At 41.8% G+C, this 22,223-nt stretch overlaps 1 protein-coding gene across 6 annotated transcripts in view; it reads left to right on the plus strand.

Annotated features, from left to right (window-relative positions):
* The window catches only part of fhod3b (formin homology 2 domain containing 3b), an 83,917-nt gene that overhangs the window by 54,319 nt on the left and 7,375 nt on the right, over positions 1–22,223 (plus strand). For 2 of the 6 annotated variants that reach the window (XM_051407803.1, XM_051407804.1), the window contains exons 6-21: positions 7,869–7,963; positions 8,972–9,083; positions 9,873–9,967; positions 10,698–10,841; positions 11,025–11,272; positions 12,788–12,937; positions 13,083–13,253; positions 14,375–14,437; positions 15,477–15,587; positions 15,761–15,895; positions 16,280–16,330; positions 17,245–17,435; positions 18,135–18,701; positions 18,790–19,709; positions 20,434–20,592; positions 21,331–21,513. In XM_051407803.1, the coding sequence (XP_051263763.1) occupies positions 7,869–7,963; positions 8,972–9,083; positions 9,873–9,967; positions 10,698–10,841; positions 11,025–11,272; positions 12,788–12,937; positions 13,083–13,253; positions 14,375–14,437; positions 15,477–15,587; positions 15,761–15,895; positions 16,280–16,330; positions 17,245–17,435; positions 18,135–18,701; positions 18,790–19,709; positions 20,434–20,592; positions 21,331–21,513 (3,395 nt within the window). The remainder of the gene's footprint in view (positions 1–7,868; positions 7,964–8,971; positions 9,084–9,872; positions 9,968–10,697; positions 10,842–11,024; positions 11,273–12,787; positions 12,938–13,082; positions 13,254–14,374; positions 14,438–15,476; positions 15,588–15,760; positions 15,896–16,279; positions 16,331–17,244; positions 17,436–18,134; positions 18,702–18,789; positions 19,710–20,433; positions 20,593–21,330; positions 21,514–22,223) is intronic. The other 4 variants (XM_051407807.1, XM_051407808.1, XM_051407806.1 and 1 more) reach the window with 3 other exon arrangements.

Genomic DNA, 22,223 nt, shown 5'->3' on the forward strand with positions numbered 1-22,223 from the left:
CATTTTTGAGAGCTCCTGTTTTTAATGACACAGCAGTTATAATGCCATAAGTTAAAGCACCTTGACTTCCTGGTTTCCAGTGGGGAGCTGTGCAAAGGGCCCTCCATGAGAAAGGGAGATGTTCTAGACAAGTGTTTTCATTGCCTCTTAAACTGTCTGGGACCTGGAACACAGCTCCCAATACAGCGCTCAGTTCAATCCTTAGTGTCACACGCAGCAGTAACTTTAGTGGGCAGCAGTCTTTTTCACAAGGCTACAAGTGCACCTGAAACACAAGACCCCTTTTGTTTAAATTGTTGTTGGTCTCTGTAGTGTTTCTCGGTGTAGTGGCGTTACATTTTATGCGTGACAGATCAGCAAAGCAGAATGTCAAGTGATACGTCCGTGCAGCAGTTTGTGTGCCAAGAAACAAACACAGTAGCTGCTGATTTCACTCATTCACTCTCACATTCACCTTGTGACATAGCCAACACTGTAGGGATAGTTCACATTTAAATCCTTTATAAAATATACAGCCATGTAAGCATTGCTTTATAATAATCAACAGATATCCTGTCACATATGATGGATGGACTGACCTCATAATGTCACTAGTATTTCCAGTATACCATGACATAGTGATATTTTATTTCTCTTAATTTAGAATCAGGATAATTGTTTTGTGTAATACTCTGACCCAAGTTCATTAACTATTTAACGGAGCGTAACTGCATTCTCCTCTTGCTGGTTTGACCATTTTGCTGAGCGTTAAGTGAAAACCCAGGCACTGCACAGTTGTCTTAACAGTGGTGTTGGAAGCTGTCATTGGAAACAGTGTGTATTGTGTTGTCTGGCTGTGTTATAGGTCCTCTGTTCTAGAGGGGGGGAGACCTTTACTGTGGCCCATCGTCTGGATAAACATTTCCATTCTGTCTGGGCTGACTTAAGAGGATTTTTTCTGCAAATGTATCGATGTATATACCGTTTATTATAGGTGCATTAACTTCCTTGTTTGTGTGATCATGCAAGAATGATGCATAGGAGAAGTTGAGCAAATGCCCTGTTAAATCCTCTAGGATGAGGGATATTTGAGAGGGAAAACACAGGAACTGCTGACACACATATGTGGACGAGTGTTGTGTTTGCAGCGAGAAGGAGATCTCCAGGAATGCCCTTGTCGTACCAATAGAAACTTGAACTCCTGGTTTGTAATGAGATCCCATGGGAACACGTGCATGTTTTCCACCCGATCTCCTGCAACTCTAAGAACCAGACACCGCTCCTGCTGCCCCTTTGTGCAAAGCTTTTCAATCCGAAAAACATTCTCTCACACGTGCACGATACCACTCTTGTACTTTGAAAGGTTAATTCATTCACACTTCCTTTTCAATGTGTAGGTTATGTTATGATCCAAAGGTCACTCGCCAGGTTGCTTCATTGTAAAAGTATCCCAAAAATGATTTTCATTGCTTACAAAGTTTTGTCCCTTTGAGAAATTTCGCCTTCACCTGTCTGAGACAGAAATTACTTCCTTTGGTTGGAGGAAATTTAGGAAATGAGGGCCACACATGGTTTCAGCCTACAACCTCTCAACTGTCTTTGCTCCACTGGCAACATTCAGTCTCAGCCTCCAGCATGGCCTCTCTCTATTAAATTAAATCGCCAGCTTTCAAATGGACTGACATACTCAGTGCTGCACTAAAACATACACTACTGTATACTCCAAAGACTGTTTTTATACTGTCTTAACACCCTTTACCTACATGTTAACAATTAAAAGTTGCGAGTTGAGTTTAAAATGTTCAAACAGCTTCTAACAGAATAGAAAAACATCACCCGTTGTCATGTTTTTAGTTAAGCTTAGAGCCTTGTTCCTAACCGGATATGTCCCACCCTGTCCTCCCCCTGTGTCAGACCCCGCAGACCCCGCAGACCCCCACAGACCCCGTCAGATCCCCCTCACATGAGCAGACCGCTTGCATCTGAACCCAATTCAACCCCACCTGCCTGACCTATATTCTGCCTCCCCTTTTTTCTTCTCCCTTCATCTGTAGATGTTTTCAGGCTTAGCAAACCCACTAGCAGTGGAATTACAACCCCGTGCTGCAGTTTTACTGTAACAGAATTCATTGTAAAAGCCAATTATATTATAAGAATGTTTGATTTGGTTCATTTCTCTAGCTCTTATTTTATCATCTCTGACCTTGCTGTCTGAGATACATAAACTATAATTTGGAAAAAAAATAAATCTTTCGCAGTAATGTAGCACGCAGGCAGATTGAGTGAAATCCTCAGTGTTCGAGTGGGTTTTTACGGCTGATTCCTGCAAGCTGACTAGTTTTTGGGACTGAATTCAGCATATGGCTGGCCAGAACCAGAGCGAATCACACCCCTACTCTCTTAAGAGCAGTAAGAATTTACCGCAGCTCATCTTTCAGTTCAATTTACAAGTGGGTGGATGTCATGTAGTAGCTTTCCTCCAAAGTCTTCCCCACTTGGATGGGATGGGAAAAGCTCATCTGTTGGCCATTTCCTAGTTGTTCACTATCCTTAAATGATTTTCTCAGTACAGACCTCTAATCCATCAGCTTTACACTATTTTAAATACGGAAGAAGTATAAAATATAGTACATGGTTTAGCCTTTTTATTTTCCTTGCAGTGTTGTAGTCGTCTCAACTCACTGTGCTCTGCTCAGCACTGCAGTAGTTCATCAGGTCCGCAGTGCCTGTAGAGCTTGCTCAGCCAAATACTGGAGAGGCTCCCCTGCCTTACTTCATGCTATTGTTCCATTAGGTTTGTTTGTTTGTCTTTAGGGAATGTGTTTGGGCTTAGGCCCACAGTAAATTGTGTCAAATACTGGCAGACATGTATTCAGGACTGAAAATGGAAGCATCCCCCTATTGTTTTACTGTATGGGGCTCAATGTAGGTCTGGCAGTCAGCTCGGTGACTGGAATTGGTCTGGCAGAGGCAGTTTGTCTGGCTCTAATGGTCTGGGTGATTAGCTGAATAACAAATAGAATGTAAACCATGAACATGTCTTATCCAGTTTATATAGAGTAAGAGCTGTTTAATTGACCTGAGTAATAAACTTTTTATGGCAGGCAGACTCTGAATGACAGGCAGGGATGTAGTAATGTCAGTACCGCAAGGAAATCAGTCAGCTTTTAATTTTCCACTGTTTACTTTGAATGAACTTTCTGAATTTGGCTGAAAAGTATCAGAAAGGACAGTTCTTTATAATGCTCCACTAATCAGTATTTTTAAATTAACAATTAGTTAATTAACATGTGTATTGTTAACGCTCTTCATGGTAAATCTGCCCCCATCTCTGCAGTCCCCTCGTCTCTGCAGTGCTTCATATAGTCTTTCAGCACATTGTTTTGGTTTTACAGCCTGTAACTTTACAGGTTTGCTTCACTCTCACAGCTCCTATCAACCTTGTTTCCAACTACAGTAGACAACTGTTTGCAGCAAAAGGTTTTAGAGGAGAGACTAAAGAGTGAAAAGGAGACTGAATGTTGGACTTAAATTTGTCTAATGGCCAGAAACAAGACTCAAAATTAATGCTAATGTTTCTCCGGATCTGCTGGATGCGTAAATAGGCATTTAATATAACATGTTTACCATTAACTACTCAATATTCCAATGCTGTGTTTAGCTGAACTGCCCCCAAGTGGCCAAAAAAATCAATTTCTACTTAAATGTTTACTTCAGTAAGTGGCATAATGAGGTCTGAACCTATATTAAACATTACATTAAAAATGTATGTCTCAGGCTGGTCCAAATAGTTTCTGTTTGACGAAATTATTCCTTCATTTATGTGATGACTCACTGTCAATAATGACCAAACTGTGAATTCACAGGTCAGTGTTGAGTCCTGTCTGTGTGTCTGCCCATATGCTCCCAGAATCCAGTGCGGACAGTGTTGGAAATTCAAATCATTTACTATAAATAAAGTGACATACATGAACAAGAATCTACATGATAAAAGTATTTTCCGGACTTTGCAGTAAAGCACGTCCAGCTCACGTGGGCACAGGGAGGCACATTTCAGACCTGAGTGCTGTTCCCAGCTAAAGCAGAGCATAACAAGATAACAGGCTCTAAGTTGCACTGTATAGGATGGAGATTTGGCCCCTATCCCGAAGTCCTGGTAAAATAAATGTTGCACACTGACAGACAGTTTGGCTGACCCAGTTTTAATGAATTCCAAATTGTAAATGAAACCAAAGGGGGCAGAGTGGCGAGTGCAAGGGGTGTGAACAGTTTTGTAGAAGGGAAGCTGATGAGTTGATTTCATGGATTTTCATAGATAAGGGGGGGGTTCATGTCTAAGTAAGAGTCAGTTGGCTTGTGTTGGTGCTGGCACCCAGACCTCAGAGTGCTTCTCACCTCGGCAGTGGTCAGGGAGCAGCCCTTCCTGCACATTCCTGGGGCTGTGGAAGATAATTGCTGTGGTTTATGTGAGGGAGAGGCCCCCGAAGAAACACTTCCAGCAGACCTCAGAGTTGCTTAAGTTTTTACTTCTCTCAGAGTCCTGGTTCAGACACAGGAACGGGGTCTGTGTCCTCCACACAGTGGGTCTGTGGTTCCCTTCTGCAGCTTGATACCATTCAAATGTTCTGCTTACTTATAAGGCAAGCGTATGTTAAGTATTGAATAAATGGGAGTGTGGGAGTGCTGCGAAGACGCCAGGCTGCTTATTGAACACTTCCAAGTTTCTTTTTTAGCTAAATCTTTCCTCCTCGGCTATTCTTTCTCATAATGGCTTACATTTATATTCTAATCACTGCGCTTTGAAGGAAGCTCATTGTCTGCCAGCTTCTCATTACGTGACATACATGCAAAGAGACTTAGCGATGTTATTGCTGTACTTTGTGTGAGGTATTGTAGAGCTGCTCATGATTACTCGAATGGAGGCGCACATTTTTGGCCCCGGATCAGTGTTTGAAGTGGAGGGTGTCCTGTACAGACTCAGCACTCACATGTTCTTTTTATTAACCCTCTTCCAAAGTTATCGATGACTGTGTGTTGTAGAGTTTAAAAACAAAACCCAGGTTCTGGACTCACGGTCTCAGCTGCCCACAAAGGTAGAAGACTGGAAAAAGTATGCCATAGTATAATGATTTGATCACACTTTTAAAGACACTTTTCCGGAGCAGTTTCATGACTAATTTCATCACAAGTGTGTGGAAATCAGTTCCGTTTTTTCACAAAGGTGATTGCTTTGAGATTAATTAGATGTTTCCTTAAAACTGTTTCTGACCAGACTCTGAAGGTTGCAGTTTCCCATAATGAAAGGTCATTTTATGTTTTTTAAAACAGTTACAGTATCGTTTTACCTAACTGTTCACAGGGTAACTGTAGTCCATGTGGTTTCTGGTACTCAAAGTTGAATTGTACATAAATGGCAGTTGGCATTGAATAATTCCATGAAGCAGCAGTTTTAATGAATCTGAGAGAAAAGATAATGATTGTGTGGTTTCTGGCGTAGTTCGTAAGTGTTTGAATATCATATCATTTCTGTATCTTAACTGCTCACTAAATTAAATTCACATACGATATTAGACATTCGTTCAGATTTTATTTTACTTGGCCACATGCTAAAGTTAAAAAAGCCACCCGTAACCTACCGATGATATCTTTAATAATGTCTTATGATAACATGTCAGAATGATCTAAAAGTCATTTCATTTTGTGGTTGACTTTTGGGAACAATCAGTAACGTCTCATCTGTCAGCAGCTGAACATTCAAGTTGTGTAATGACACTTTTAAAAGCCTCATTAAGGCCACCTATCTTTTCTCACCCCTGTTTTCAATGGACATTCCTCAAAAACTCACCAGATACTGTACACAGGTGCACACAAGAGATAAAAGTCTGCGCAGCGATGATACTGCGGGTCAGACATCGGCTACCGATTTGAAAAGAAGTGTGCAGCTCATTGCTCATCCAGCAAAAGTCACAGCTGTTTGTGTCTGTGTATAAAGAATTGCTGTGAAAAGTTGTTTTAGCCACTTTTTACATGCTAGTTTAGATCTTTTTTTTGTAAACAGTATACCGTAGGAATCCATTCTGGACTCAGTAGACCAGCTGTACATCATGTCATTACCGCTGTCACTCATCTGTCAGCAGTGGTCTCCCGTACAAAGTGGCGTAGTACCCAGAGAGGGTGACACTCTGGCCCGTGCTGACTGAGGGGGTTAATCATGTTTTCATAAACACACTCTGATGTGGTCTGCTTTGATTCGCCATATTGTCCGCACGGCTGACTGCTGTGACACACAGCTCTGAGCTCGCAGCAGGAGAGGACTGTTAGGAATGCTGTGGCCTGACATGTTGTGAGTAATTAACCCTGATTGATAAAAGATGAACTGCCGCTGCTTGCTGCAGCAGTGGGCCCGTCAGCACACACACACACACACACACACAGACACTCACATGCACTCATGCACTCATGCGTCCACCCACACACTCTCACGCACCATGCACACACAGCAGCTGCACCTGGGAATTTTGGCTTATCTACAACATATTCACAATTTTCATGCCCCTCTAGAGAAGAGGGGAGGGAAAATATATGACAGAAGCTGCAGCCTCTCATCATAACATGTCAAAAGAAACTGTTTTCAACACAGCATGAGGAGATGAGAAGGTACTCTTTTAAGTAGTTCTCAATAAGTCTGTTTAAGAATTGTGTTGGTCAAAGATTGAACAAAGATTTGCCAGTTTTTTTTGCAATTTCTTCTTAGATTTTGTCAGCTTTGCAGCCCACAGAGAATTCTCCAGCTACTCGTACATCTCTGAACTTGATTAGTAAAAGCCTCACTTTTGTCATGTTTGAAAAAGACAGGAATTCCATGACTTTCTCTCATAGGTATTACCCCCCAAAACCACAGATTTGCCAAGAAATAGTCAAACAGGCCTTGCAAAAAGTGTTGCACTTTCAATGTGTTCACATGTTCATGCTTCAGCTTCTCTCCTTGTGTCAGTTAATGTATCACCTCAAGTTGCAGACAGAGGGTTCAAGCTGAGCTCATCCTGTTTCTGCACTCTTCTGTGTGAATGCATTAACTCCCTGTGTGTGGATGACTACTGAGATGCTTTTAAAAAAAAAAAAGAAAGTCTACATATTTAAAGGGAGCTTTTGTCTGTCCAGTGGCATTTGTCTCCCTTCCCCCATCTCCGTCTTTAACAGAAGCCTTACACTTTTGCTGCCCCCCATTGAGATCCCTTGGCTCTTATTATGTTCTTATTTATGTATCCTGTTAGAGATGGAAGTCATGTCAGCATCCACTGAGGCACTCTACTCAAATATTTTCCCTTCAGTTGCGTCCACTGACTCGAGGGATGAGTGGATGAGTGCTGTTTTTCTTTTTAGGCCTTCATCTAATTGATTTTTAAGAAGTTTACAATTCGTGTGTATCTTTATGAATGTATATGTAATTTCCACAGGAGAAAATGATTTGAAAAGAATTACGTTTTTAATCGTATACATATGACAAGGTCCTGTTAACAGACATATAGAGTGGGCTGACGTCAGTATGCCAGGGTGCACTGGGAGTTTTACTTAATGGCCCTCCTAATGTTATTTTTTTGTTATTTTTAAATTTTCTGTTCGAGATAAAGGGGAATTTTTAGGACTCTAAAGCCAACCAGGTAACATTTTGTAGGTAAAGTTTTACCTGCTTTGCATAGTTAGTTGCATGGTGCTCCAGTGAGATTCATGATCAGTGTTCAGACACCAAACATTTAGAGAGAGCATTTACTGCTGATCTAGCTCTTTTGAATGCTGAGCAGGACAAATGTGACGGTCAGTTTTTAGTCAAAAGAAGAAAAACAATGAAAAGGCAGATGATTAACCAACCCCAATCTCTTTCTTTCCAGCTCTCGGTCAGATAATGCTGTACGTGGATGGGATGAATGGCCTCATATCTCACAATGAAACGGTCCAGTGGCTTTACACCCTGGTTGGATCCAAGGTAAAGAATATGGACATTAATTTTCACAAGACCTCTGCCCACAGCCCACATAGTGGATAAACTGTAAAATCAACTCAGTAACCCCATCTGTGCTCTGACAAAGAATTGAAATAATCACACATGCTCTGAAACTCCTCTGTCAACAAGGAAGCAGAGCTGTCACTGTGGCCCCCTCGGCCCTCTAGTGGCCAGATCTCGACATGTGCTGCGTATTTACAGCAGATGAGGCAACTGCATTGACTCTCCTCTCTTTCCCCACTGTTTTCTGGTCTTACTAATTACTTTTCTGCTTTCCTGTGTAAATATTGAAATATTTGGCATCCAGCTTGCTTTCTTTAATCAAAACCCTGTCTTCCCAATCATTTAATCTGGCACATTTCCATTGTCAATAGTCATTTTGACTATGATTATTGGGGTGTTGCTTGTCCAGTCGTAGTGCTGATGTGGAAGCTGTTCAGAAGTGTTAAATTAAATCTGACTGTTTTGACACCACTTACATGATGTTGATTTTCACTCTCAAGCAAATTAACATTGACTGTTTTGCTGTGTATCAGGCCTATCAATTCCATCTCTTATATTTTTTCTCTCCTTTTCGCATTTTTGGAGTGTCATTTTTGGCTGTTAGTAGGGCTGCTGGTTTGTTATAACCCAGATTTTATTTTATTCCGTTTGCAGTCACTTTTACCTTTGTGCTTCTTTCAAACTATTTGTGTACAGAACAGTGTGTTCCCACAAGCTCTTAAATTTCTATTTAATATTGCCTCAGTGTCACACAAGGTTCTTATCTAACTTCTCAAGACAGCTCAGACAGGAAAAGCTGTTAGAAGACAATATGATGCCATTTCTTTGTTGGAAGTTCAAGGGCTGGCACACAGCGCTCTGTGTGAAACAAACAAAAATAAAAATGTTTGCAGTTGAAATTAAACAGATTGTGTGTTATGTGCTGGGATTTAGGAGCTGGTGCCACATTGGGATTTCTTTGTTAACTGTATTTTTCTTATTTTGTAGTTCCGTCTGGTGGTGAAGACAGCCCTAAAACTGCTGCTGGTGTTTGTGGAGTACACAGAGTCTAACGCCGCCCTGCTCATAAAAGCTGTGAATGTGGTTGATGCCAAAAGAGGTAAGAGCCCAGACTAACCAGCCAGCAGTGAACAAACTGACTGATTGGCTGTCAGTTTTTCACCTCAAAGTGACTCATATCAAACATGTAGATAGGGAATTTAAGGCAAAACTACAGATGCACATATTCAATCCACTCTTTAACAGAAAAAAAGTGTATGCGGTGCTATTACAGTGATTTTGGGATATTAAAGTTAATATCAAAACTGCTCCTCAGCTGACTGCAGATCATTGTCTCCTGTTACACAGTAGTCAGATCAGTTTTCCTGAGCAGCTTCCTCGCCACACATAGAGTGAAGTTTACTGAGAGAGACTTCAACTCGTGTCTGCAGAGGGGTTCAGTTACCTGCCACTCTAAATGGCCCCACATTGTACTGCGGCATACAACGGGGGGTTGAGTGTCAGTGTGCAGGGGTTGGGTATCCCTCTGTCTCAGCTCCTTCTTATCCCGTAACTTCTGCTGTTGCGTAAGAAGCCTAAACCTGATCCCCAGTCTCCTGATGAGAAGGAGATGGACTTGACCCTTTCCGGCTGAGACACAGGTCTGCTTTTCACTGGAGATCAGGTCGCCCCTGCTCTGTCTTTCCACTGCCACTTTTCTAGAAGAAGACTGCTATCGTTGTATTTATCCTACTGGAGCCATGAGATGATAAAACAACTGTGTTCACTCCTGCACCCTGTTGGAACTGCAAGTTTTTTATGCCTTAAGATGAACAGATGGATTAGTTATCAGGTATGCATGTAATTGTCTTGTGACATACATTGTTTTGCATGCCCTTCGCTCCTGCAGGCACAAAACTGTGGTCAAACGTCATGGAGATCCTGGATGAGAAGGATGGAGTGGATACAGAGCTGCTGGTGTATGCGATGACACTCATCAATAAGGTCAGGGATTGAAATTTTCTTCTTTTTGGGTCTCTATCTTTCAAACCCCTTTTACAGATTGTGTTAAAATGTAATCCGAATCTGGGTTTCTTATCTGGGTAAGGAGAAAAGTCTGTCAGTGTGTAAATGCTCAAAGCGCAACAGCATTGTTTCCAAAAGAACAGAAAATGTGATCAGATCTGCAAAGCCACTTCGTTCAGCTTGATTAAATCAGGTGCAAATTCAATCTGTATGTTGGGATTGCATTTGTGACCCAGATGAAAACATAAAGGCTGTCAAGCTTTCCGAAAAACAGTAAAATCTGATCCATTATCACTCCTTTTGCTCCCCCTTATTAGGTGAAGGATTCACTGTAGTAGTTTAGAACAGCAGCAATAGCAGAGTCCTAAAAAATTACCTTAATTAAAAATAAGTATTAATTGTACACAATCATGTGCTGTATATAATGAACCTGCCCTGTTTTTCATAGTGCACAAGGAAAATTTGATCCAATTACAATGGAGTCAAAATACGGACAATATAAGCGGATTAAACACTACAGATTGATTTATTTATATACCATATCTAGTTACATTTCAATACAAGGTTTAAACAAAACAGAAGTAATTTTACTCCCTTTCTCTCTCTCTTTATTGTACCAATTATTTTTTTTCTCTCACAGTTGATCTAAATTGCAGAGACAAGGTTAGAACTCTTATTGTGTGTTTTATTGGATGTATTTGTGTTTCAGACTCTGGCAGGCCTCCCAGACCAGGACTCATACTACGACATGGTGGACTGTCTGGAGGAGCAGGGCATCGAAACCATGGCGCAGAGACACCTGAGCAGGAAAGGCACTGACCTCGACCTTGTAGAACAGTTCAACATCTATGAGGTCAGGAAGCCTACACGGCCCACATTATCACATAACAACTAGCCTTGATGTCATGTTAATAGACATGTGTGTCTCATAATAGGTCGTAGGTCACTTCACTTCTCACATATATACATGAAGTGTGTACCAAGGTACAAACATGCAGTTTATTTACTCAGTTTCTCCGTGATGCCTTTGATCTAGATGACTCTCCGCCACGAGGACGGAGACGATGAGACCCAGTTGCCTCCCAGCGCCCGCAAGGACCGCCGACGGGCCAGTGTCGGCGGCACCAACGAGAGGCGTGGCCTCGAGAGAAGACGCAGCCGGAGACATTCGCTCCAGAATAGCAGAGGCCACGCTTCTGCACCAGCATCCCCAAGCAGCTCTCACACTCATGCAAGCAGCTTCCTGCCCTTCGGTGGCCAACGCGTTGAAGACATCAGTGAAAGGTGAGGCGGGGGGGAAGGAGGACGGAGAGAAATGGAAAAGTGGAAAATATTCAAGAGAAGAAAATAAACTTTATCCTTGCTTCCCTTTTAGCTTGAACTCAGTCTGATCCTGGTTTTAAAAGGTTCAGCCAGGAGGGGGTTGTTTTGATCTTGTATATTTAAAGCCCTGCGAGATAGCTGCAACTAAAAAGGAATCACAAATGAATCTTGGGTCCATGAAGTATTACTCTCTTTCACAGGAAACAGCCTGACTGCAAGTGTTGTATTATATTTCAGTCTTGGAGAGATGCGTTGATTCTGTCCCGACCCAAAGCAGAGAATTTAATTATATAGTAATTTAAAGAACGGCAAAGAGGAGACTGTTGCTGGAAAGTGACATTTAAATTAATTTTCCCACTGTCAAAGACATTCTTCTGCCACTGATGGAAATAGGAAGCTTCTGTAAACACATGATAGGAACTATCTGCTCTCTGTCTCATGCTTCCTTCAGTGAGAGTGCATTAAACCTCACAGTGCCATCTGTTTTATATACGACAAACCTTTGTGACTACACAAACTCGCAGAAACCACAACTGGTGATTCAGGCAAGAAGTAAATTGCATTCTTGATTAATTGTACAGTAGCTTGGACTGTTCCCTATAAAAGCACCAGGAAAACTTGGACAGTTCCTTTGTATGGAAATTTACTTAACCTTTTATCCTACTTTTTATTATAGGTCATGTGTCAGAAGACGCTCATTCTTTTAAATCACCAATGATTACTGATCTTTCCTGGTTCCTCATAATTCAGTCCCCTAACATTAATAACAAGCGTTTTTAAGAACCATATGCGCCGATGTTCCTGGTAGCACTCAGGTCTTAAGGTGTACTTAAACTCAGTCCAGTAGGTCATATGATACCAGACTAGCTTCTTCCAGTTTACCACAGGAAATTCAAGCCGCCTTTGAAGATCACCGTTTTCCATATTGTTAATGAAATCCAGACAACCAAGAGGGATCCAGATAGCCAACTGGCCTCAGCCTCCTGTATGACAGTGTATTCCAGACTATCAGTTCAAACACACAAGCTGTCTCCTAACAGTTTTAAAACCTTTTATTGAGTGTAATCTTTTTCTCCTCAATTCAAATCACTGGGAGATGTTTTATATTTGTTGTATATTGTTGTATTAATGCTGCCATAGAATCTTGAATGTAGTTGTAATATGCCTGGGAATATCCATTGCTAATATTTTGAGACTTTGTCATGAAAGACTGCTGTCAAAGCCTACTTGTATTCTTTATTATTATAAAAAATATTATTGTCCATCTTTTAGTGGTTGTCTCCGCTCTGCACTAACACTTCCTCTTAATGCTTTTTCAACAAGCCTGTTTTTAGTGTTTGTCATTTCTGTGTGTTGTCTCTTCTGCTTCCTCTGCTCTGTGTTTTCATATTGTCTCTGTCCAATTTCTCTTCCCTCCCGCCTGCCTACATCCTCCCTTTCCTCCTTTCAACCCTCAAACACCTCCTCTCACCACAGAGAAGAGGAAGAGGCAGAAGAGGAGGAAGAGGAGGAGGAGGAGGAAGGAGAGGAGGAGGAAGGAGAGGAGGAGGAGGAGGATGAGGAGGAGGACGAGGCAGATGATGAAAGTCATCCAGTCACTGAGTCCTCTAGACAGGGTGCTCACAGGTATTTTTTAGCCAACTGTAGTTTCCCCAAGCGTGATACAGTTTCCCCATTTTCCTCATGCAGTATCTCCCTAGTTTTTCTTCCATTTGAAAGTATGATTATTTACTTCTTTCCTTTTGGACTCTCTTGTATTTTGTCATCCTAGTGTGGCTGCAGCTGTAACAGGCACTCCTAGCATGTGTCTGAACTTAAACTGTATGGCCAACATCCTCCCTAAAGCCAGTGACCCTGAAGGGCAGAGAAAATATCTCAGCGCCAAGACCAGGACGTCTTCTCCTGTGTCCGTCGCACCTAGAAAGAGGACCCTTAGTCCTTGGTGTGTTCCTCCCCAGTCACCTGACTGTGTCTTCCCCACTGCTCTGAATAGAGTGCCAAGCTCTGCACGCCCATCAGTGTCATTCTACCCCAACCTCACCCCCTTCCCTTTCCCTCCGTCCCCTGATTTCAACTAGAGCCAGGTGTCTGTTGTGGCCCGAGGAGAGTGAGAAGGGAACTACAGGTAGAGGGGGCAGGCGCTACAGTTCATCTACATGTCTTACGTCCAGACCATTACGCCTCACCATGTGGAAACACACTGTCTTCCCCATCACCGGTGTCTGTCTCTTTGTAGCTCACTGTGCAGTCAGCTAAGACACCTGCAAGCATTACAAGAGTACAAGCTGATATAGTCATTATAAAGTTTAAAATATTTCTTGAAAAATTGCATCAAGTGAGTTTATTTGTGTTGGACATACTGTAGCTTAGTTCCTCTCTACATCCTTCATCCTTAAAAAAATGTTTTCTTGATCCTAGCGGCCAGAAACGCCTTTATTTCCCATCAGATGCGATTTATGTTGCATCTATCATCTCCAAAGACATTCTGTACCAGAACAAGGAAAAGTCATAATTACTTGCTTTTCTCAGTTGCTGGAAAGCATTATTTTGTAAAACTGCTCATCTGTCTTTCATTGTGGCTCTGCACCACAGTTAATCCAGGACAAGTCAATAAATTAATTCAAAGCATTAAGGAATTCAGAATATTTGCATGAGCCACAGCCACTGTCTCGTAGTTGTCGATGTTTCTGCAGCAATATAAAAAGGATAGGCAACCCAATCTGAACAGGCACAGCATTTCCTCAACATATAGTTTCCCTAATGCCATCTAAGCATAAATAATTCCCTGTTCTCAATGCAGTAGACACTAAAAAAAAAGAAAGCCTCTAAATCTGCTTTATTTATTGGGATTTACAGTAGTTTTATAGTTGTCTGAATAACACATTGAATCTGTAAGACAGATGGAGATATTGTCTTGCCCCTGTCTGCTCTCTGTGGTCTTGCAGCCCTCCTACCTTCAACTGCTGTCTCACTATCTTGTTTGTGTGACTAACACTTAATTATTTAATCTTCGGGGTGCCTGATCTGACTGTTATTCTCTTTTTTTCTCACTTCCATCTTCAGTCTGACAGATATAAACAACTCTCCTACATCTTACACAGCTAGAAAGCCCTGCTGGGCTGAAAGGTAAGACCAGGATTTAACAGGTCAAGTGTAACAGGGACAGCAGCTGTATGATGGCCTCTGAGGATTTGTGATTTTCATTTAATAGTTTCAGAGAAAGTTTTGTGTTACACACTAACAATAATAGTTGAACACTCATGTTTCCAGTGATTGATTCATACATCTTTGTTAAAGATCGACTCCAGACATATATTATGGCAAACAGTCTCTTTGGAACAATAATGTGTGTCTAATGTGTTTTTTTCTGCAAATAAAATAAATAATTCCCACATTAATATCTTTAAAAATAGATGTATTTCTTCTGCCTCATTAAAAGTTCCAGAATCTTTTTCCTTGCTGGACACAAGATGTCGCCTACTTCACAAGTCCATCCTCAGTGTATGCACACTGATGGCTTCAAGTTTCTCCATCACAATTGTATAAGTTGCGCACTGGACCAGGATTGACTTCAAAACTATTTGTGATGTCATAAATCATTCTTGTAGGCCTTGCTCCTTAAACTCTGATTTCCGATGAGCACAGAGAAACTTTCCACTTTCAGCAGATGAATATGAAAACATCCTTCTACTGTCAAACTCTGCTCGTACATCAACATCTGCACAGTGAAGCTCAAATATCCAACTGTAGGAGCAAGAAGAAAAACATTACTTTGAGTTTTTATTTACACATGAGGTGTTGCGCAACTGTTGAAGGTCAAAATGTGCACGATTTACCAATTACAAGGCCTATAAGAAAAGAGTAGGTCTGGTGGAAAGGTCAGTTAATGAAAGGTTGCCCCCATGTACAAACACAGATGACCAATGCACCTGTAGGTACCCTTCAGAGCTTGATGGCATTGCGTGCCTTACAGGAAAGCTGTTCAGATGCCTAGGGAGAAGTTATAGATCATTACTCAGTGTAAAATGTCAGTATGACATTGGAATTCCCTTTGCATTATGTCACAGATTCTTTGAAGTGATATTCAGCCTTTTTCTGTCTTTCAGTGAAAAAATGTCTTAGGGGATAACAATTTATTGTATTTATTTCCCCTTTCTTTTAACAGAATCAGTGCCAATGGCACTCCATACCCTGGCAGGCACCAGGCTCCTACATCACCCATCCATCGCTTCACTAGTTCAGCAACCTCCACACCAGACTCCAAACCAGTTGACAGGTTGGCATCTCAACCTTTTCCACAGCTAATGCAGAACATTTTGTGGATACGGTTGATTAAATGTTAACTCAACCCATCTGTAAAACTCCTGTTTGAACAAATGTGCAAATAAAAACACAGATCACTCAATTTTAATAACTTCATCACATTTGTTGTTTCTCTTATGCGTGTAGACCTGCATTAGGGGGCTTGCTGTCTTCATCGTACAGGCAGCATCAGGAGTCTCTGGCTGCAGAGAGAGAGAGGAGGCGCTTGGAAAGAGAAGAGCGTCTGCAGAGAATCGAAAGAGAAGAGAGGAACCGCTTCAGGTTAGTCTCTCACCTTTGAATCAGACAAAACATCACATGTCAGAGAGAATATATTTCATTACTTTGTACTGTAGACAGCTGTACAGCCAAGACATGTTGGCATGTGTCATTTTATAGAAACGAGTGGCTCCAGTTTTGACTCAAGAGAGATATTCACAAATCTCCTGTGAGTCTGATGAAAGCTGGGCTGTCTTTCTTAATGAGGATCATTAGATATAACTGAATCATGGCAGGAGGAGTCTGCAAAACCATATGTTCTGCTCAGTTGTCCTGTCTTTTTTGTTTGCTTTCTTTGTACTTACACTTATACATAATATGAATACAGGTCTTAAATTGCCTCTTCTTTACCTCTCTTTTCTCTCTGTTTCTGTCTTTCTGTCTCAGTCGAGATTATGTAGACAAGAGGGAAGAAGCACGACAGGCCAGGGAGGAAAGGTGAGTGTGCTTTATTTCATGGGTTCACATGGATCCACAATAATGCTGCCGTTGTGAAGCTAGATCAAACAGCTAAGGAGGCTTGTGAATGCTTTGAGATCCTGTTTTAAAATTGATGGCAGATGGAAAATCAGTTGCACTCAGCCTAAGGCTGAATTATAGGTGTCAGAGCCCCTTAGGGCTGCTCAACATTAAGACATCCCAAAGTTAACAGGACAAGTGTGTAATTTTGTTTCGGCATGGATGTGGTCCGCTTATCTCCCTCTGACTATGGCTATGTGTCTGTGTGTCTGTGTGCAGTATAATTTATAGCTCAGTCTTATGCCCTCGCCGTTTTTACCCCTGTGAACTGTAACATGCATCTAATTGAATTTTAAAGAATTTAAGAAAGTGTAAACACAAAAATGTTAAGCTGTACTTTGGCAACTTTAACAAGAGCAGGACGTCATTTGTCATCATTCAGTCCCTGCGTACAGCTCATTTTTTCCTTAGTTACCCTTTAATAACAAACATGTCATATTTGTTCACAGCATAAATATTGACCTCATGGCTTTATTCACTAAAACCTGACTAAATCTTTCATCACTGTTGGAGGAAGCCCTAATGTGTTTTTAGAATGTGATTTTTTCAGGAGCTTGCATTTTTGAATTGCTTTGAAGGCTTGTTATAGAAAGAAGATGGTTTAAACCTCTCTAATTTTGAGTAACATTTTCACAACTGTCACTGAGTCATTCACTTTGAGAAAATAAATCTAAACAATACCAGTTTGCATTCCTTTGCATGTGTGTTTCTATCTGTTTATATCACAACTGTCAAATGGCTGATACTTGAACAACTATTGACATTTAGTTCAGATCAGCACGTATTGACACCACACTGTGCAGACATCTTCAAGCTCCATTTTGTTATTGCAGGTACAAAGCTGTAGAGAGGCTAGCTGCTGAGGAGTTTGAGCGAGAGCGCCCCAGAGCGCCAACAAGAGGACGGACAGAAATCACTTTGTGTTTGAGTCCCAATCCTGCCAGCCGCTCAGTGTCCCGCTGTACCACACCTTCATCCATTATCTCACAGGAGGACACCATCACCGCTGCACACCAGACGTCAGGTAAATGGCAATCACCAACCATTTATTCATCATTAGTGCTTGAGTGATATGCACATGAAAGGACTGCAGTGTTGGCTTGCAGAGCTGGCAGAGACCATACTGGCTGTTAGAGCACCTGCCACACACACTGGGCTTTGCATTAAACACTTTGTTGAACAACAATTAGATTTAGCTGCACTTCTGGTTATTGAGAATAACTCTAGAAATGCATATTAAGTGAAACTGATATTTTGAGTGCGTCTAAAGAGGGTGAGAAGGAGGTGGAGGTGCGTTTAAACAAATATCTAATTTTCTTACTTTTGAAATGGCTTTATAGACGTTCTGATTAAACATCATCAGAAGGTAATTTGTCGTAGCTGCAATCTAAAAGGCTTTTTTCTTTTATAATATTACACTTTATTTTTCTAAAATATACTTTCGATTCGAATTGGACTTTCAGCCACTCACGTTTAATTTTACAATGATTTTCTATGGTCATGAGCCATGGTAACATGCTTTGTTAATTACTGCTACAGTCTGATAATGTATGTTGGGTTTAGACAATCTCTCAGTTTAATTAAGGATATGTCGGGAAGCAATTTAAAGCTGTTTTAATTATAAACAAAGAATGTTTCTGAAGACTATCAGATAATATAAAGGCACATAACCAGAGTACTTAAAGTAACATTTTCTTGCACGATGTTTTCATTTCTCTTCCAGGAACAGAACAAATCTCAGAGCCAAACCTTGACCCACAGACCAGGACCAAAAGTCCAGCGCCAGAGTTAACAGTATCAGAACCTTCCCCCACTCCTCCCCCAGAGCCAGACGAGCAGCAGACTGAGACAGAGTCGCCTGCAGAGACTGAGGACGTTTCTGAGAGTCAGTCTGACCAGAATGTGTTGGCAGAGCCGGCATCCGATGAACAATCCGGCATGGAGAGCAAAGAGAGGCAAGAGGAGGAGAAGCCTGAGGAACAGAAACAGTGCGTGGAGGAAGTAGTGATAGAAGAGCAGGTAGAAGAAGTGGAGGTAGCAGATGTAGCAGGTGTGGGAGAGCCAGATGTCGAGGCGGAGGCGGAGGTGGAGGCGAATGTCGAGTTTGAGTTCGAGAAGGAGCAGACGACGGAAAGGGATGTAGAAGATACTGTACTGCTGAGCGAGAAGGAGAGACAGAACGAGGAAGTGAATGAAAAGGACAACTGCTCTGCATCCAGCATCTCCTCTACCAGTAGCACTCTGGAGAGGGAGGAGCGGGAGGAGAAACTCACCAATGACATTGAAGCAGGTATGATTGATGCTAATTTTACTCTCATACTTTGATAATCAACTATATATATTTTCTCTCACTGTCTAAACTGTTTGTGCATCAACAGGCCAGTGGACACAGTGCATTAAAGACGCAGATGTGAATGACCAGTGCAACAAAATACTCAACAGCAAGCGCTTCATGCTGGACATGCTCTATGCTCAAAAGACAACTAGCAGCGATGAAGGGAATGTAGCAGAAACGGAGAAAGAAACATGTAAATGTGAGAAGGAGACGGAGGTCAGTGACTCCTCTGTGGCTAGCTTGGCCAGCAGGATCTCCACACTGGAGGCTCACAGACAGGCCAGAGAAGAAAATGTGAAAAAAATGGAGGTGGGACATCTGGACAACCAGGGCAGTGTCCGAGCAGTGGCGGAGAAGTTTGGAGATTTGGTCAAAGGTCTGACATCTCCTCCTGAGGTGGAGGCCTCAAAAGAACAGCAGCAGACTGACAAAGCATCACCAGCTGCCTCACCGACCTTACCTCCTAAGAAAGAGTCGGACTACATCTGGGACCAGCTGATGGCCACACCCAGGGAGCTGCGGATCAAGGAAATGGACTTCACAGACCTGAAGGATGAAGATGACGTGGACATTTTAGATATGGACAGTGTGATGGGGTCAGGGGACCTGATACCACCACCTCCCCCTCCGCCATGCAGTGCTACTCTGCCACCACCTCCACCCCTGTTTGGCTGCCCCCCTCCTCCTCCCATGCTTGGTAAAATGATGCCCCCACCCCCGCCATTCATGGCCCCTATCCCTCCGCCCTCCCCTCAGCTGTGTCGAGGGGAGATGCCTCTCTTCCAAAAGAAGAAGAAGACCATCCGCCTCTTCTGGAACGAGGTGCGTCCCATGGACTGGCAGTGTAAGAATCATAAATTCTGTAAGGAGTCCCTCTGGTCCAAACTGGAGCCAATTAAACTGGACACATCCAAGATGGAGCAGCTGTTTGAGTCCAAATCCAAGGAGCTGCCTGTCACAAAGGTAACTTGTGTTGCAGTATTACTGTATACTTTTGGAATTAATTTTGCAGTCCTGATTTGTCTCAGTCTTCAGCTGTTTTCCGGCACCATATCAGAAAGGATCATGTTGTGAGTTTGTAGTAATAAATTAACCATTTGAAATGGGTGAAACCCTTTTCAATAGTAGTGAGAGGGAAGAAACCACACATTACACATTAAGGCCCTCCTTAAGAGAAAGTGTCATTCACAAAATAGGACTGAAAAGTATAAAAAATACTAAACTCTTCACTAGTATCTCTGTACATTGATTAACTTGTAGTTTCATGCTCCCAAGAGGATACAGTTTTATTTTAATGACCCCACTGCACCCTTAAGTGTCCCATGAGTGTCTTACTGTAACAGCCTTTCTGCAGGCAACACCCTCAGGCCAGACATTAAGTGTTTCATGCTCACCAGTAAATGAAAACCTTTAAGTGACAACCCTGCTTGTACCACCCTTTATACCTTTTGCCCTACTTCAAATCGGAATCAAGGAAACTGACTCATCATTCATCCATCCAAGAAAAAAAATCTTACATTATGAGTAATATGATGAAAACTCTCTGTCACATCTGCATTTGTAATAAAGGCTGATAGGTCAGGTTTTTTGACTCATATGTTTAAAAAATTAAGAACGGCTTCCACTACTTGAGATACATGATCGAATATGCAATGCTCAAGCTTTGATTTCTCGATATCTCTCATAGAAAGCAGCTGTTGATGGCAAACGACAAGAAATCATAGTCCTGGATTCAAAACGCAGCAACGCTATAAACATCGGCTTGACTGTCTTACCTCCTCCACGCACCATCAAGACCGCTATCCTCAACTTCGATGAGTACGCACTGAACAAGGAAGGCATTGAGGTAAGCACTTTAAGGAGATTCTGTCTTAAAACACATTCTGTATCAAAAATGGTTCCGCATATTATAAGTACTGTCTCGTCCATCAAATAAAACCCATTCAAGCTCCCTGGGTCCAAAATAAACATGGTTTTCTTGAATGGTATTTACTCAGCAAACCAAAATACGCTGATGGATTTCCCCAAACAAGAGAAATTTAACTCGCATAGATGGGATGGCCCACAATGTTGACATATCATGTGATTTTCTGGCTGCGTGGCTGGCTTTTTGGCTGTTTCCATGTAATTAATCACAGCAATGATTAAAGGTTAGCTCCGCATGCATATTTTCAGCTCGTTTTTAAACCATACCATAGACGTTTGAAGGACTTCACATCAGCAGACAATGATAAATGTTGCGTCCCTTTGGTATTATATAACCTGTCGTTTTCAGAGCTTCTCCTTGAGTTAATTCTCAGCAGAGAGCAGTATTACTCTCCACCTTTTGTCTCTGGAGATATTTTCAGCCAGACAACACAAGCGAGGTTGAAAGTTCAGATGTCACACAAGTTTGTGGGAAAAAATTGGAAACATCTCAGATAAACAGAGATAGAATTGTCAGAATCAGTGTGTTTCCTCTCCCTGTCTTTGATTTACTCCCTGACATATTATGTAAAAAAATGTTACTCTTGAAAAAGTTTTGACATGTTGACTTGATGTATGCTCCAATAAGCCTTTTCCTTTCCCTTCCTCCCTCTCCTAGAAAATCCTGACCATGATCCCCACGGAGGAGGAGAAGCAGAGGATCCAGGAGGCTCAGCTGGTCAACCCCGATATTCCCTTGGGCAGTGCTGAACAATTCCTTCTCACCCTCTCCTCCATCACAGAGCTGTCTGCTCGCCTGCAGCTGTGGGCATTCAAGATGGACTATGAGCTTATTGAGAAGGTCAGACACATTTCCTGTTCACTTTAATCACATGCAAAATAAATCCCAGATTGGAAACTTGGAGAAGTAAAACAATCCAAAACTTTTTTTACTTTACAATACACAGGCTTTTGTGAATTAGAGGAATAGTTGGACATTTCAGAAAATACACTTATACGCTTTGTTGCCAAGAGTTAGATAAGGAGATACCGCTATCGTGCCTGTATGGTGAATAGCTTCCTAGCTTGGCTTAGTATAAAGACTGGAAACAGATGGAAAACAGCTGGAAAACAGTTAGCCTGGTAACAACAAGTGAACAAAATCTGCTTACCAACACCACTAAATTTCACAGAAGTGTTTTTTGTTTCATTGTTATTGGCCAGCCATGGTGACTGTGACTGAGCTGTCTCCCCCTGTTTCCAGTCTTTATACTATGCTGAGCTAATCGAATGCTGGCTATAGCTTCATATTTCCTGTACAAACATGAGAATGGTATTGATCTCCTTATCTTACTCTTGGCAACAGAGTGAGTGGGTGAACTGTTTCAAAGAGCCTAAAAGAGTAGGCCTAGTCTATCGTCTTTTTCATTCCTCTCATGCTTCTTAATTATCAAAACCTGGTGCCTACATCACCTACAATGCAACTTCAGCACCGACAGTGCTTTGAGAGATTTGTGTGTGTTATGCCAGTATAGCATCTGATCTAGCCTAAAGGCTAGGAGCAGCTAACGA

This window comes from Dicentrarchus labrax, unplaced genomic scaffold, assembly GCF_905237075.1.
Source record: "Dicentrarchus labrax unplaced genomic scaffold, dlabrax2021, whole genome shotgun sequence".
NCBI lineage: Eukaryota > Metazoa > Chordata > Actinopteri > Moronidae > Dicentrarchus > Dicentrarchus labrax.